Source organism: Trachypithecus francoisi, unplaced genomic scaffold (genome assembly GCF_009764315.1).
Source record: "Trachypithecus francoisi isolate TF-2019V2 unplaced genomic scaffold, Tfra_2.0 Lachesis_group3, whole genome shotgun sequence".
Classification (NCBI taxonomy): Eukaryota; Metazoa; Chordata; class Mammalia; order Primates; family Cercopithecidae; genus Trachypithecus; species Trachypithecus francoisi.
The window spans coordinates 134,584,949-134,602,963 of record NW_022681468.1 but is presented as its reverse complement, the minus strand read 5'-3'; the positions used below and the strand labels follow the sequence as shown (position 1 = coordinate 134,602,963).

At 39.4% G+C, this 18,015-nt stretch overlaps 1 protein-coding gene across 3 annotated transcripts in view; it reads left to right on the top strand.

Annotated features, from left to right (window-relative positions):
- Positions 1-18,015, top strand: part of PIGB (phosphatidylinositol glycan anchor biosynthesis class B) — a 36,306-nt gene that overhangs the window by 8,307 nt on the left and 9,984 nt on the right. For all 3 annotated transcript variants that reach the window (XM_033190045.1, XM_033190043.1, XM_033190044.1), the window contains 4 exons: positions 1,889-2,029; positions 11,326-11,377; positions 12,651-12,862; positions 13,761-13,825. In XM_033190045.1, coding sequence (XP_033045936.1) covers positions 1,889-2,029; positions 11,326-11,377; positions 12,651-12,862; positions 13,761-13,825 — 470 coding nt within the window. The remainder of the gene's footprint in view (positions 1-1,888; positions 2,030-11,325; positions 11,378-12,650; positions 12,863-13,760; positions 13,826-18,015) is intronic.

The following is an 18,015-nucleotide window of genomic DNA, read 5'->3' as shown; positions in this document are numbered from 1 at the left end:
CACCATAGTACCACCAGCCTAGTTATAGCAGGAAGTCTGTAGTATCTCTAGGCCCCAAAGAGCAAGGAGAAGAAATGGTTACTGGAATCTGTAAAGAGCTATAGTTATAAGAGAGGGCCCCAGCGGGGGACAGGCACAACCAGTCTTTAGAATAATGAGGAGACAGCCAGGGGGATAAATAATCCTGACCCAACTCTTCTGCCTCTCAGCCAGAAACAGTCAGAAACCAGAAAGCAAGGTAGCCACTGATGCTGTCCATTCAGGTCAGCTTTCCTGCCTGCAGACTAGATAAAGGCTGGAGGAGAAGAGATTTGGAAGGGCAAATAGGAAATACTTGGACTTCATTTGGCTTCCTTTAAACTGGGGAAACAAATACCAAGCAATGGGAACATGAGTGAAGGCGCATAACTGTAAGTGGGCTTCATTTACAGTTAGTTACAGTATATTCAGGACAGATTATCCAGAGTAGTTGTAGAGTGTGGTAGGATGCATATAAGAGGAGAAGAATAAGAGATGAGGCTGGAATGGGACTTTGAATTTGGATTTTATTCTGTAGGTAATAGGGAGCCATTTGAGGCGTTTGAGCAGCATGACATAATCAAATGTGATTTTGAAAAACTTCTTTTGTAATAACAGTATTTAGGATATACTGAAAGGAAAAAAGACAGAATTTGGGATCTAGTTAAAATTCTAGTATCCATTCTTCCTACACAAAAGGAGTAGGAAGTTAAAAGTTAGGAGGATCAAATCAAATAAGATCATTTCTGTCTTAGACTATCTTAACTATAAGAAAAAGCATTCACTCAAGTTATGTATATGATGAGGACTTTATAAAAAGACTAAAAGGGAAAATGGGCATCTCAAGCCTTGTGGCCAGGACTGGAAGAAAACTGTAGAACATCTCAGTCACACAAATGAATTGAAATGTTATGCAGAGTCCAAGGCAGTTTTGGGGAATGGGCTGTTTTGTTGTGCCTTTATATCTCAAAGAGCCTATGAATCCTGCCTTAGTCTTCCATCATTTAGGGGCCTAGCTAGTCTCTGTCCACTTCTATTCTTGCTAGCAATTGCCCAGATTTCTCTGTATCTCATATTCAATTTCAGAGAATCTAATTAGGTCCATTAAATGTCATTGTCTCTATCTGGAGATAACTTTATTTCACACTAGCCAGCCTTAGATTGGTTACTTGGGCCCAGGTGCCATTCCCTAATTCAGTCAGGGAACGTCAGGAAGTGCAAGGGTCACGTGGTACAAAAGGACTGCTGTATAAGCATTTTTCCTTGTATAAGCATGACAGATACTATTCCAGACCTGACAATAAAATGACATTTTGCACACTCCTGAAATGCAAGTATTGGCTGGGCACGGTGGCTCACGCCTGTAATCTCCACACTTTGGGAGGCCGAGACAGGTGAATCACTTGAGGTCAGGAGTTTGAGACCAGCCTGGCCAACATGGTAAAACCCCGTCTCTACTAAAAATACAAAAAATTAGCCGGGCATGGGGATTAGCCTGTAATCCCAGCACTTTAGGAGACCGAGGCAGGTGGATCACCTGAGGTCAGGAGTTTGAGGCCAGCCTGGCCAACATGGTGAAACCTCGTCTCTACTAAAAATACAAAAAATTAGCCAGGCGTGGTGGCGCACACCTGTAATCCCAGCTACTTGGGGTGCTGAGGCAGCAGAATCACTTGCACCCAGGAGGCAGAAGTTGCAGTGAGCCACTGCACTCCAGCCTGGGTGACAGAGTAAGACTCTGTCTCAAAAAAAGAAAAAAAAAGTTCATATAGCTATTGATACCAAAAGGAAAATGTCCAATCACAGTGTAAGTAATAGATAACTTCATGTTAATTTCCCACTTGTCTCATCACACATTTTCCTCTTACAGTGTCAAGTACTCATCCTTGGTGGCACTTGCCTTCATAATTCGTCCCACAGCTGTCATTCCCTGGACACCTTTGCTCTTCAGACATTTCTGTCAAGAACCAAGAAAGCTTGATCTTATTCTACATCATTTTTTACCTGTAGGGTAAGTGTGGCAATAATCCATCCGTTAATTTTAGTAGCCTGTAAATCACAGATTATGAACAAGATTTTATATCTTTCAGTTAATTATTTTATCTTCTAATGTCAGTGAGCACTCTCAGTCCAAGGAAATAGAATATTGCAAAACTTATATTCTTATATTTATGATCCTGATTATAACTATTTTAATTTGCTTAACTGAGTGCTTTTGTAATTACTTCTAACTTAGTGCTTTCTGATGCTTTATTTCCTAAATATTTCTCAAATATATTTTAGAGATACTTGATGCTTTTACATTTGTATAAGGCTTTATAATTCATAATGTGTTTTCACATATTACCTCATAATTTTCATAATACTTCTATCTAGGCAATACATGTTTTTATTTTGTAGTAGAGAAAACAGGAGGCTGGGATAAATTAAAAATGTGTTAGTCAAAGTCATTGACCTGGTTGCTACACTGATACTGAAACCCAGGTCTTCTAACTACACTATGAGCACCTAGGATCAGACATATCCCAAGTATCTAGTAGACTACCCCCAAATAATTATTTATTGAAGGGATGACTGCATTCTGACTCTTACAACAGTGATCTTTTTAATATACAATCATGCACCGCATAACGACATTTTGGTTAGCACTGGACTGCATTTATGACAGTGGTCCCATAAGATTAAATTACCATATTTTACTGTACTTTAGTTTCTATGTTTGGCTATATATATTTTATATATATTTATTTATTTGAGACCTAGTCTCGCTCTGTCACCCAGGCTGGAGTGCAATGGCGCAATCTCACTGCACTGCAACCTCCGCCTCCCAGGTTCAAGTGATTCTCCTGCCTCAGCCTCCCAAACAGCTGGGATTACAGGCACCCACCACCACGCCCAGCTAATTTTTTTATTTTTAGTAGAGTTGGGGTTTCACCATGTTGGCCAGCTACTCTCAAACTCCTGACCTCAGGTGATCCGCCCACCTTGGCCTCCCAAAGTGCTGGAAATACAGGCATGGGCCACCATGCCCAACCTGTTTAGCTATAGTTAGATACACAGATACATAGCATTGTGTTACGATTGCTTACAATATTCAGTATAGTACCATGCTGTATAGGTTTGCAGCCTAGGAGCCGTAGGCTATACCATATAGCCAAGATGTCTGTAAGCTGTACCATCTAGGCTTGTGTAAGTGCACTCTATGATGTTTGCACAATGATGAAATTGCCTAATGATGCAGTTCTCACAATGTATCCCCATTGTTAAGTAATGCATGACTGTACTAGTATTCACTAGTCACAAGTATTTTTTGGGTAGCAATCTGAAAGGACTAAATTATCTTGCGTCTCTGTTGCTACTGTTGTCATTTCTCAGGTGTATTAATAACATTGCATTAAATGTATTCATTCATTCAGGAAGTATTTAATCCTACTATGTGCCAGGCAGTGTTCCAAATGTAGGAGATGCATCAGTTTAACCACAAAAAGTACCTGCCTTCATGAAGTTTACATTCTAGTAGGGAGAGACAGACAGCTAAAAAGATAAGAATAAATATATATTTGTCAAGTGATGGTAATACAGGGAAAAATAATTGTGGCATAAGGAGGATAGAATGCCAGTGCTTGGGGTAACAGGGGAGCTGTTATTTTTAAATAAGGTGGTTGGGAAAGATCACCATGTAAGGTGACACTGGAGCCAAAACTTAAAGGAGTTGAGAGAGTGAACCATGTAGTTACTTGATGAGAGAATATTCCAGGCAAAAGGACCAGCCAAGTACTAAGTATGTTGGGCATGTTCAAGGAACAGCAAGGAGACTGATGTGGCTAAAAGAGAGTGAGCTTGGGAGAATGGAATAATGAGGTCGGAGAGATAGCAGGGGCACAGTTCATATCGGCTTTGATACTGAGGGAGATAGAAAGCCTTTTTAATCTCATCAGCAGCATGATAATAACTTACTCATTTAACAAGCATTTAACCTACTTTGTATCCAGCATTTGATAATTCAGAGGTGAGTAAGATACAGTGTCTGCTCTCAAAGTCAAAGTCTGTGGGGGGAAAAAGATATAACAATACAGATGCTCCTTGACTCGGGGTTACATCCTGATAAACTCATTGCAGTTTGAAAATATAAGTCAGGCAAGGCACAGTGGCTCACACCTGTAATCCCAGTGCCTTGGGAGGCCAGGAGTTCAAGAACAGCCTGAGCAACATAATGAGACCCCATCTCAACAAAAAAAAATTTAAAAATTGGCCAAGTATAGGTGGCACTAGGCACGCCTGTGGTCCTAGCTACTTGGGAGGCTGAGGCAGGAGGATCTCTTCAACCCAGGAGTTCAAGGTTGCAGTGAGCTATGATCATTCCACTGCACTCCAGCCTGGGAAACACAGTGATAACCTGTCTCTAAACAAAATAAATAAAAAAGAAAATATTCTACATTAAAAGTGCACTTAACACATCTAACGTACTGAATATCACAGCTTAGCCTATCATAAACATGCTCAGAACATTTACCTTAGCCTACAGTTGGGCAAAATCATCTAACACAAACCCCATTTCATAATAAAATATTTGAATATCTCATATAATTCATTGAATACTGTACTGAAAGGGAAAAACAGAATGGCTGAGAATACTATACTGAAAGGGAAAAACAGAATGGCTGTGTGGGTACCATTTTAAAGTTGAAAAATCGTAGGTTGAATCATCATCAGTTAGGGATTGTAATTCTTACCCAGTGATTTAAAGGGTTCCAGTGGTCGGGCGCGGTGGCTCACGCCTGTAATCCCAGCACTTTGGGAGACTGAAACAGGCACATCACCTGAGGTCAGGAGTTCAAGACCAGCCTGGCCAATATGACGAAACCCCGTCTCTACTAAAAATGCAAAAAAATTAGCTGGGCACTGTGGCGCATGCCTGTAATCCCAGCTACTTGGGAGGCTGAGGCAGGAGAACACTTGAACCCCAGAGGTAGAGGTTGCAGTGAGCCAAGAATGCACCACTGTACTCCAGCCTGTGTAACAGAACGAGGCTCCATCTCAAAATAAAAATAAAAAATAAAGTATTCTAAGTTAGATATAACAAAATTCTGCAGAAGAATAGAAAGTAATCTAATTCTGCTTGCAGAGGGAATATTAGTAGAAGCCTTATAAAGTGGGTGGTGTTTCAAGTAACATCAGGGTGAACACGAATTTGTCATGCATGGAGAATGAGCTCGCTTAAAGCTGAAAAAGCCTAAAGGAACCTTTTCACATAGATCAGATGCTTGCTTTGTTTATTCTGAAGTGAAATATAGAAAAGAACAAATGAGATAATGCACGTGAAAATATTCTGAAGTTGTGCAGTATAGAACAAATGTCAATCACAGTCCTAATTAGTCTTATATTCAAGTCCTTTGATGCACAGAGTTGGCTTCAGACTTGAATGATGTAACAACCTTTTACATATTTAGCACCCTTTAAAAATAGTCAGTTACATATCCAAACAGTAATAGTGTCTCTAAATATAAAGAAAAATATTGAATTCGTCTTAGGAAAAATTCTAATATATGTGGACCAATTTTTGTTTACTTTTTACATGGCCTTGAGAATTTGGGATATCATTTTGTCATTTTGTAAAATCCAAAATACTTCAATTGCCTTCCAGCTGCCACACTATCTCACCAATAATTGACAAGACAGGAATGACTATAGGTCTTACAGCCATTCCCAAAATTAAGAAGACAATATTATAAACAACTTTTTGCTAATAAACTTGACAAATGAACACATTTCTAGAAAAATGCAACTTACCGGCCGGGCGTGGTGGCTCAAGCCTGTAATCCCAGCACTTTGGGAGGCCGAGACGGGCGGATCACGAGGTCAGGAGATCGAGACCATCCTGGCTAACACGGTAAAACCCCGTCTCCATTAAAAAATACAAAAAAAAAAACTAGCCGGGCGAGGTGGCGGGCGTCTGTAGTCCCAGCTACTGGGGAGGCTGAGGCAGAAGAATGGCGCAAACCTGGGAGGCAGAGCTTGCAGTGAGCTGAGATCCGGCCACTGCACTCCAGCCCGGGCGACAGAGCGAGACTCCGTCTCAAAAAAAAAAGAAAAATGCAACTTACCAAAACTGACAGGAGAATTAGAAAATCTGAACAGTACTATATATATTAAAGAAATTTAATTTGTAATTAAGATCTTCAAAGAAAGATGCATCAGGTTCAAATGGCTTCATTGGCAAATTATTCCATACATTTAAGAAAGAAGAAACATCAGTTCACATGAACTATTCCACAGAATGGAAAAAGAAAAACATTTCCCAGTTCTTTTCATGACAATAGCATATTCTCGATACCAAAATCTAACAAGGACATTACAAGAAAGGTCAATTATAAACCAATGTTTCTCATGACTGTGAATGCAAAAATCCTGAAGAAATATTAGTAAACTGAATCCATACAATATTTAAAAGAATACATGACATCCAAGATTGGGTTTGTTCCAAGAATGTAATATTTGATATTTGAAAATCAGTCAGTATGATTCATGACATCAAGAGAATAAAGGAGAAAAATAATATGGCTTTCTTAATAGACACACAGAAAGCATATGATGAAACTAAAGGCCTAGTCATGATTGTCAGGGAGGGGAAAGACAACCCTTAGAAAACAAACTGTGGAAAGGGACTGATTCATACGACAGTTTGTATAAAAACTTTACAGAAAAATCGTGCTTAGTGTGAACATATTGAAACCCTTTCCCTTGAGATTGGGAAAGATACAAGGATGGTTATTATCTCCACTCCTGTTCAACAGTATCCATCCTACCTAGTGCAATAGGACAAGAAAAGCGAGTTAATGGTAGAAGGGAAGAAATAAAACTCTGTGACTTTGTATCATGATTGTATATGTAGAAAATTCAAAAGAATCTGAAGATAAACTATTAGATAAGTAAACAAATGAAGCATGCTCACTAGATACAGGGTCCATATACAAATATTAATTGCACTTGAATATTAAACCAGTGGGTAAAAGTTTGAAGAATAGTTACATAGTTCCAAAGTATCTTCCACAAGAGACCTATTAATTACAAATGATAATTTTATAGCAGAGAAACTTGGGAGACATACCTTAACTAGGTGACTGAAGTTAACATTGCTAGTAATAGAACAAATCAATATTGTGAGATGCTTGATCTGAGGCACTGAGAAAAACATCCCTTCACTTGGGTGGTGTTAACTGTCAAAATGCATAACCTGAATCTAATCGTGAGAAAACATCAGATAAACCCAAATTGAGGTACATTACGACCACGCCCGGCCTGTAATAAGTCTTAATATCTAGTAGTGTAGGCCAGGGAGCCACCATGCTCATCCTGTAATAAGTCTTAACATCTAGTAGTGTAGGCCGGGCGCAGTGGCTTACGCCTGTAATCCCAGCACTTTGAGAGGCCAAGGTGGGCGGATCACCTGAGGTCAGGAGTTCAAGACCAGCCTGGCCAATATGGCGAAACCCCATCTCTACTAAAAATACAAAAACTAGCTGGGCGTGGTGGCGGGTGCCTATAGTCCCAGCTACTCGGGAGGCTGACAGGAGAATTGCTTGAACCCAAGAGGCGGAGGCTCCAATGAGCCGAGATCGTGCCACTGCACTCCAGCCTGGGTGACAGAGTGAGACTCTGTCTCAGAAAAAAAAAAAAAAAGGACTTATTACAAAGCTATAGTAGTTAAGACAACTTAGAATTAGAATTAGTGCAAGGTAAAACAAATAGATCAGTGGAACAGAATATGGTCCAGCAGCATACAAACATATGTAGTCACTTTATGAGGTAGGTGATACTGTAGTACAGTAAGGAAGGGATAGTTTTCTTTTTTCTTTTCTTTTTTTTTTTTTTTTTTGATTTTTTTTGTTTTTGAGACAGAGTCTTACTTCACCATGTTGGCTAGGCTGGTCTTGAACTCCAACCTTGTGATCCACTCGCCTCGGCCTCCCAAAATGCTGGGATTACAGGCATGAGCCACCAAGCCTGGCCTTGGATAGTCTTTTCAATAAATACATAGTTGGCTATCCATATAGAAAAAAAAAAAAATCTTGACTCCTACCTTCCCAGCATAAGCAAAAATGAAAAACAGAAAAGCAAAAACTCCAAGGGAATTATAGATCCTGATGTAAAGGTAAAACAGTGGTGGTTGTGCAAGATATGACAGAATATCCTCATGATCTTGAGGCAGGCAAAACTTTCCTAAATAGACGATAAGTACTAACTGTAAAGAAAAAGATAGATACATTTGAATATATTAAAATTAAAGACTTTTGTTCATCAGATTCACCATTAAGAGTGAAAAAGCATGGCCGGCGTGGTGGCTCACACCTGTAATCCCAACACTAGGAGGCCAAGGCAGGTGGATCACGAGGTCAGGAGATCGAGACCATCCTAGCTAACATGGTGAGACCCTGTCTCTACTAAAAATACAAAAAATTAGCCAGGCGTGGTGGCAGGCGCCTGTAATCCTAGCTACTCAGGACGCTGAGGCAGGGGAATTGCTTAAACCTGGGAGGTGGAGCTTGCAGTGAGCTGAGATCATGCCACTGCACCACTGTACTCCAGCCTGGGCAACAGAGCGAGACTCCATCTCAAAAAAAAAAAAAAAAGTGAAAAAGCAAGCTACAGATCAGAAGAAGATGCTATAATACATGTAACCAACTAAACCCTTACATCCAGATTATATATAAAACTTGTAAAAATGTATAAGAAAAAGATAACTCATAGAAAAATGACTGAAAAGATTTCATCAGGTACTTCAAAAAATATTAAAATGGCCAATAAGTATAAAGAGACTCATCTCATTTATTATTAGGAAATACAAAGTAAAACCACCATGAAATACTACTATACTTATACATCCACCCAAATGGCTAGTATGATTTGGAACTTATATATTCCTGTGGGAATGCAAACTAATAACTACTTTGGAAAACTTTTAAATATTTACAAAAGCTAAATAAATACATAGTTGCACTTATAACTTAGGACAGGGGTCCCCAGTCCCAAGGCTGTGGACTGGCACCAGTCCATGACCTCTTAGGAACTGGACTGCACAGCAGGAGGTGAGCAAGCAAGCATTACTGCCTGAGCTCCACCTCCTGTCACATTCTTATAGAAGTGTAAACCCTATTGTGAACTGCACATGCAAGGGATCTAGATTGTGCTCCGTATGAGCATCTAATGTCCAGTTATCTGAGGTGGAACAGTTTCATCCAGAAACCATGCCCCACTCTCACCCCCGCAACCTGTTCATGGAAAAACTGTCTTTCAAGAAACCAGACCCTGGTGCCAAAAAGGTTAGAGATGGCCGGGCGCGGTGGCTCAAGCCTGTAATCCCAGCACTTTGGGAGGCCGAGACGGGTGGATCACGAGGTCAGGAGATCGAGACCATCCTGGCTAACACAGTGAAACCCCGTCTCTACTAAAAATACAAAAAAAAAAAAAAACTAGCCGGGCGAGGTGGCGGGCGCCTGTAGTCCCAGCTTCTCGGGAGGCTGAGGCAGGAGAATGGCGCGAACCCGGGAGGCGGAGCTTGCAGTGAGCTGAGATCCGGCCACTGCACTCCAGTCCGGGCGACAGAGCGAGACTCCGCCTCAAAAAAAAAAAAAAAAAAAAAAAAAAAAAAAAAAAAAAAAAAAAAAAAAAAAAAGGTTAGAGACCACTACCTTAGGGCCCACCAATTCCAATCCTAGGTATATGTCTAACAGAAATGTATATATATGGATACCAAAAGATGTGTAAAAGAATGTTCATTGCAGCACTATTCACAATAGCTGAAAATGGAAGCATAGTGTCCATCAACAGAAGGAATACATACAGTGTGGTATACATAGTTACAATACACAGTATTGTAAATGAATGAACTACAGCATGCAAAAAAACTTGGTTCAATCTCACAAGCATAATGACTAAAGGAATTTGGATATGAGTACATATGGTATGATTCTATTCTTATAAAATTCAAAAAAAGATAAAACTCATCTGTTCTGTCAGAAATTAGGATAGTGGTTATCTTTGGGAAGCGGAAGGGTTACCTTTGTGTTACTTTTGGGGAGGGGGTAGGGCTGACTGATTGGAGGGATAAGGGGGTGCTGCTAATACTCTTTATCCTGCTCTGTATGGCAGTTACACAGTTGTGTTCATATAGTGATGATTCATAGAGCATTATCCTCATAGCATATTTTTCTGTATATGTGTTTGTGGTAGGCAGTCACTGAGATGGCCTCCAATGATCTCATCCTTCTGCTGTTTATGTCTTTGTATAATCCCCTCCCCTTGAACATGGGCTAGATTTGTTGACTCAATTCTAATATGTAGAATACAGCAGAAGGGATGGGATATCATTTACAAGACTGGGTTATGAAAAGATATGGTGGCCAGGCACAGTGGCTTACATCTGTAATCCCAGCATTTTGGGAGGCCAAGGTGGAAGTGTTGCTTGAGCCCCAGAGTTTGAGACCAGTTGGGTAATATAGTGAGACCCCATCTCTACAGAAAATCCAAAAATTATCCAGTCATGGCAGCACACACCTGTAGTCCTAGTTACTTGGGAGGCTGAGGTGGGAGGATCACTTGAGCCCAGGAGGTCAAGGCTGCAGTGAGCCATAATCACACACTACTGCATTCCAGCCTGGGTGACAGAGCAAGACCCTGTCTCTAAAAAAAAAAGAAAAGAATAAATAAATAAATAAGACTATGGCTTCCATCTTGGGTGCCTGTCTTACTCACTCTTGGCTGACTTACCCTGGGTTAAGCCAATTATTATGTCATGAAGCAGCCTTAAGGAGACGGCCATATGTTGAGGAACTTAGCCCCATCAGCAACCATGTGAGCAAGTCTGGAAGCTGATGTCTCCACTCACAATTGAACCTTCACATGAAACTGTAGCCCCTGCTAAGAGCTTGACTACAATTCATGAGAGACCTCGAGCCAGAGGCACACAGCTAAGCAACACCTAGGTTCTTGATCCCCAGGAACTATGAAATGGTAAATATTCATAGTTTAAGTTAACAAGTTTTGGGGTAATTTGTTACACCGCAGTAGTCTTTCAATAATCTTTATATTAATATATTTTTACAATATTAATTGATTTAATTATGTAATCTTATCTACTGATCTTTATCAACAGATACCTTTCAAAATGTGTAAATCCATATTCAGCTGGTGAAACTGTAAAGCATTTTTATAGTGGCTTTTGATGCAAGGCACGTACACAGCCATATGCTAATAGTGGATTTTCAGCAAGCTGCAAATGTGAATCACTATTCTATTTTTGTTTTTCAGCTTTGCTACTTTGAGTTTGTCTCTGATGATTGATCGTATTTTTTTTGGCCAAGTAAGTAAAAGTATATTAAGCTAACAGCTATTTTTATTTTTAATCCATTAATACTTTAGAACAAACAATTTTTTAAATGATATGGGATACACTACAAAAGACTTCTAGGCATATCCTAATAAGCCTTTGGTTCAATTTGTTGTGCTTTCTACATAAAAGAATTAGTATTCCTAGTTAATATTCAGGAGAGTACATTTTAAGGCAGGGAATTATTAAATGAGCACTGAATGTTACCTGTTGTTGCTGTTTGTCATTATTGTCAGCTTTGTGCTGTAATTCAAATTGTAATGTTTTCAAAGCTTTATCTTAACAGGTAATGTGATATTGTAAAGTACCACACACAGTCCGAAAAATTTGTCTAGTATCCTCCTTATCTCTAACTAGATATAAAACTTGGATGGAACTGGAGGCCATTATTCTAAGTGAAATAACTCAGGAATGGAAAACCAAATATCATATGTTCTTACTTACAAGTGGGAGCTAAGCTATGAGGATGCAGAGACATAAGAATGATAGAATGGACTCTGGGGATGCAGGGTGGGGAAGGGTGGGAGAGGGGTGAAAAATAAGAGAGTACATATTGGGTACAGTGTACATTGCTTCGGTGATGAATGGACTAAAATTCTAGAAATCACCTCTGAAGAACTTATTCATGTAATCAGAAGCCATCTGTGCCCCCAAAAACTGTTGAAATAAAAAAAAAACTTAGATTGCTAAAATGTAAGTTTGAATCTCACTTTGAATCTCAAAAACCTAGTTTTACAAATTAACAAAGAACACATTAATACTTAAAGAAGAAAAAATAACAAGAAGGATTTCATGTAGTCATTAGTCAAAATTATTAGGTCGGGCACGGTGGCTCACGCCTGTAATTGCAGCACTTTGGGAGGCCAAGGCGGGCAGATCACAAGGTCAGGAGATCGAGACCATACTGGCTAACACAGTGAAACCCCATCTCTACTAAAAATATAAAAAATTACCCAGGCGTGGTGGCGGGTGCCTGTAATCCCAGCTACTCGGGAGGCTGAGGCAGCAGAATGGTGTGAACCTGGCAGGCAGAGCTTGCAGTGAGCCGAGATTGTGCCACTGCACTCCAGCCTAGGCAACAGGGCGAGACTCTGTATCAAAAAAAAAAAAATTATTAATGTAAACTATTGCCTGGTTTTAAGACTTCAGTTCTGATTTAATGTCAAAATTGTGTCAGTTCCTTAATGCCAAACATTACTACTTGGCACTAACACATTTCTATTTATTTTTCCTTCAACTGTGCCAGTGGACTCTGGTTCAATTTAATTTTTTGAAATTTAACGTGCTGCAGAATTTGGGAACATTTTACGGTTCTCATCCATGGCACTGGTACTTCAGTCAAGGATTTCCAGTTATCTTGGGTACTCACTTACCCTTCTTTATTCATGGCTGCTATCTAGCACCAAAGAAACACCGGATACTTTTGGTGACTGTGCTATGGACACTGATTGTTTATAGGTAAGATTTTATTTGTTCAAAGGCTAAAATGTTTTATGTTACCAAGAAATCAAATCAAATTCTTCAAAAAGTAAGCTTTATTTTTTGGAGGTGCCATTAACTTTTGTTAGTGAGAATTATCTTAGAAGATACAAGTAGTAGTAATTGTGGAAGCACTAGAGTGAATACTTTAGATATGTAGTTTGCTTAATAAGGATTACACTCAATTTTTAAGAACTTGGACTAATTTTTTTGCTTTAAAAAAAAAAAAGGCACAGTTGCTCATGCCTATAATTTCAGTACTTTGGAAGGCCAAGGTGGGAGGATTGCTTGAAGCAAGGAGTTCATGACCAGCCTGAGCAACATAGCAAGACCCCCTCTCTGAAAAAAATTTAAAATTACCAGGGCATGATGGCATGTGCCTATAGTCCTAGCTATTTGGGAAGCTGAGGCAGAAGGACTGCTTGAGCCCAGGAATTTAAGGTTGCAGTGAGCTATGATTGTGCTACTGCATTTCAGTTTAGGTGACAAAACAAGATCCAGTCTCAGTCAATCAATCATCAGTCAATCAGTCAATACCACCAAAATTTTAAATTGAAGGACCACGGAAATACATTCTAAAATAAAAATGATGTATCCTTGTTCCAAATTTGACTAATTTTACTTACTTGGATAGAAATAGAAATCCCGTTTTTAGAATGTAACTGTACTCTGTAATTTCAAATTGACATCATATTTTATGCTTAGTTTCACCTTATAACTAAAAAATGAGACTAATTCCTGAAGCAAGAAATTCAGTCTGAGTACTTAGAAAATAAACAGATCAAATTAAATATATTTTATATTAAATACATTACTTTCTCAATGCATCATATAACATGATAATTAATATTTTTAATAATATTTCTTTTTATTATAGCATGTTGAGCCACAAAGAATTCAGGTTTATTTATCCAGTTTTACCATTCTGTATGGTGTTCTGTGGTAAGTACTTTTGTTTGTTATAGAAAATAAATTATATAGAAATAGTCCAAAGACAACACATTCTCATTAAACTATTTTTATTTTCAACTAGGTTAATAAGGAATTACTTAATTACAGATTAATTATATGACTGCAATATTCCCTTTTTGTAATCCAAATATCTTTTTTCCTATATCCTCTAAAGTGAGATAAAAACATAAAGATCCTAGCCCAGTGCAGTGGTGTGCACTTATAGTCCCAGCTACTCAGAAGCCTGAGGCAGGAGGTTCGCCTGAGTCCAGGAGTTTGAGACCAGCCTCGGTAATATGGCAAGTCCTTCTCTCAAAAAACAAACAAACAAAAAACCCACATAAATATCCAATACCCAAAGCAGTTTTTGGTGGTAGTGTTTCTATTTGGTGGTATTGTTTCTCACTAAAACGTAAAGTTAATGTCTGTTTTAGATTAGCTATTTTAAGTTTAGGGTTAAACTGTAAGGGTCTTCATTTTCACAAAGGAAAAATGTATTTATTGCTGTTGAAACTAGTTTTTAATGCTTTTACACACAAAACATTTACACCTTTAAAACTCTAAGGCATATGCACTTATTATTATTATTATTTTAGATGGAGTCTCGCTCTGTCACCCATGCTGGAGTGCAGTGGCACGATCTCAGCTGACTGCAACCTCCACTTCCTGGGTTCAGGCAATTCTCCTGCCTCAGCATCCCTGGTAGCTGGGATTACGGGCATGCAACACCATGCCGAGCTAATTTTTGTATTTTAAATAGAGACGGGGTTTCACCATGTTGGCCAGGCTGGTCTTGAACTCCTGACCTCAGGTGATCCACCACCTCAGCCTCCCAAAAGTGCTGGGATTACAGGCGTGAGCGACTGCGCCCAGCCTGGCATATGCAATTTTTTAAGTAATTAACTCCTGATTTTATTTCAGGCCTTTTCTCCATTTTTCCACAGTCTTAACATGTATTTTTTTTGTCACTTATAAAAATTCTTACATGACTCAATTCAGGAAAATCTGGGTTTTTACATTGGTTGGTTTGGAAAAATTATGAATTGAAACTTTATTAACTTCAAGTTTAATTCGGAATAAATGACTGTTGGCTTCCTTCAAATATTAAGACCTTAAAAAAAAATCACCACGTTGGGAGAGAAGAAATGACTAGCCAATTGAACTGGAGGCTGGAAAAAACCTAGGGAGTTACAGTTTTCAAACTTATTTTTTACTAAAAAAAAAAAAGAAAAACATTGAGTCAAGCGGTGTTTGACCAAGTATACATCAACTCCTACAGATCTGAGATGTATAATCTCTTCGATTTAAGGAGATAAGCATACAAATATAAAATCAAACATAAAAATCTGTATTTTTGATACATCTGAAGTTCTGAAACCAAAGCCTCAGTCTGTCATTACTTTACACTCTAACCATATACAAATGCAGGCACATACAGAAATATAGACATCTAACAGCTATTTGGCAAGCCTTAAGAATAGCTGGCCCCATTTGCCAGAGGAAATCTGTTCATAAATCACTATTCAGATGTTAAAATGGTTTCTGTTTTGTTGGGTTTTTTTTACAGCCACTTGAGTGTGTGTTATAATTAAGCATTGCCAGAGTACAGAGGCAAATGTTTTTGTGTGCCTGGAGGGGATGGGGAGGTTGGTTAGTAACTTGGTTTGATTTCTGTTTTCACAAACCAGATTTTTCCAGCATTCCTCCTCTGTCCTGTTTCTTTACCAAGTATTTACACGAAGATTGAGTTGTCTGAATCCTCATTCCCAGTCTAAAAGATTGAATCTTTAAGTGGCAAGATCCCTGTAACCAGGGCCTTTTCCCAGTTTATTGAGATAAAATGCTGATGAGGGGTAAAGAGATCCCCTTCTAATAGGTGAGAATCACCCCTTCTTCCATCCTCTGTCTACTTAGAGGGATTCCTAAAAGACAGCGACCTAGAAAACCCCTTGATCTCCTCACAGGATGCATTCTTTTCCTCCACCCCCTACCTAAGGTCTAGAGTGAGTCAGAAAACTGATTCCTAGGAGATCTGCACTTCCCCTAACAGTCAGAGCTCTTTAATGCCAAGAGGTTCCAACAGTAGGATCAACTCTGTCTAGTGATCTCACCTAGACAGAATCTTCGGACATTTAGAACAGTTCTCTTTGGCGCTCTTGATGTTTTAGAGACCTAGTTTGAATCTTTCCTAACTACTTGAAATTTTGAGTTATACCACAAATTTCAGCCATATGCTGCTTTTGTGTGACTTGTTTTAACCTATTTTTATATAAACATGACAACTCTATCAGCCATTGCTGTGTAAAAGGCCACCTCAAAACTGTAGTGGCTTAAAACTCATTTATTATTATTTGCAGGTCTACATTTCAACTGAGCAGTTCTCATCTCCACTGAGCTCACTTAAACAAACGTCATCAGCTGCAGTTTGGGTAGATACCTCTGTTGACCTAGGCTGGGCTCTCATGTCTGGGGTTCATCTAGCTGTAGGCCAAGTCTTCTCAGCTCTTCTGAGTTTTCTCTTCCTCCAACAGGCTAGCTAGGGCTTGTTCACTTGGCGTAGGCCGGGTTCCAAGAGAGGGAGCAAATATGCAAGACCCTTTGAGACAAGCGCTTGAAATTTGCACACTGTCACTTCCACCACATTCTTTTCATCAAAGCAAGTCACTGGGCCAGGTCAGATTCAAGAGGTGGGGAAATAAATGCCAACCTCATAGTGGGATGGGACACAGGAAGAAAAATAATTGCAGCTGTTTTTTCAATCTACAGTAACTTCTCTTGCCTAATTTGAATTTCCCTTACTCCTATAAAATAGGACTCAACTCTAGAAAATATATTTTGTGACTGGCTCTCATCTTTAGTGAATTAACAATGTGCCTCAGTTTCCTTATCTGTAAAAGAAAGGTGATATTTTAGCAACACTAATTCGGTTCTTAGATTGAATCTCTCACTTGTGCTGATAGAGTTCAGCACCCACTACTGATTCTGAGTTGAGTGTCTGCTTATCTGTTTTTACCACAGTGGTGGCTAATATAGACTTCTCTCTTACTGGGCCACTTTGTTTTTCCATATTCTTATCTTTTTTTTTTTTTTTTTTTTTTGAGACAGAGTCTCACTCTGTCGCCCATGCTGGAGTGCAGTGGCACAATCTCGGCTCACTGCAACCTCTGCCTCCTGGGTTCAAGAGATTCTCCTGCCTCAGCCTCCAGAGTAGCTGGAATTACAGGCCCACGCCACCACAGCCAGCTAATTTTTGTATTTTTAGCAGAGATGCGGCTTGACCATGTTGACCAGGCTGGTGTCGAACTCCTGACCTCAGGTGATTCACCTGCCTTGGCCACCCAAACTGCTGGGATTACAGGCGTGAGCCACCACACCTGGCCCCATATTCTAATCTTTTTATCAAAATTGCATATGTACATTATTTCAGAAGACCTTCCACAAGGAATTAAAAAAAAAAAATTGTTCCCCTGCTCTCCCTTCTATTTCCTCTCTCCAAAAACAATCACTTACACATTCTTTCAGCTGGTTATTTTGGTATCTACCTCAATATCTCTATAACACTTATAATGCCACTTAAAGGTCTTTGTTTTAGGCATTAACTATTGAATTCTATCGAAGATGAAAAGATGGCTTTACTTCCTTAACAAGGTAGCAACATAAAATTCTTCCTGGCCAGCTGCCAGTGGCTGACGCCTGTAATCCTAGCACTTTGGGAGGCTGAGGTGGGTGGATCACCTGAGGTCAGGAGTTTGAGACCAGCCTGGCCAACAGGGTGAAACCCTGTCTCTACTAAAAATACAAAAATTAGCCGGGTGTGGTGGCACGCACCTGTAATCCCAGCTACTCGGGAGGCTGAGGCAGGAGAATCACTTGAACCCTGGAGGTGAAGGTTGCATTAAGCCAAGATCGGCACCACTGCACTCCCACCTGGGTGACAGAGGGAGACTGTCTGAAAAAAAAAAAATTCTTCTTGATACCTTAATCTGTGCCCAGTACCCTCATTATGGTTAATAGTTCAAAGTCTCTCTTTCCCAGCCTCATTCTACTGTATGTCCCGTTCCAGAATTGAACCACCTTTTGTTGTTCTCATCTAAACACTGAAACTAAGCTTTCTCAAAGAGTATTTAAAAATCGAAACAATAATTCAGATCTCTCTCTAATTGGTAAAATGTGATAGGGAT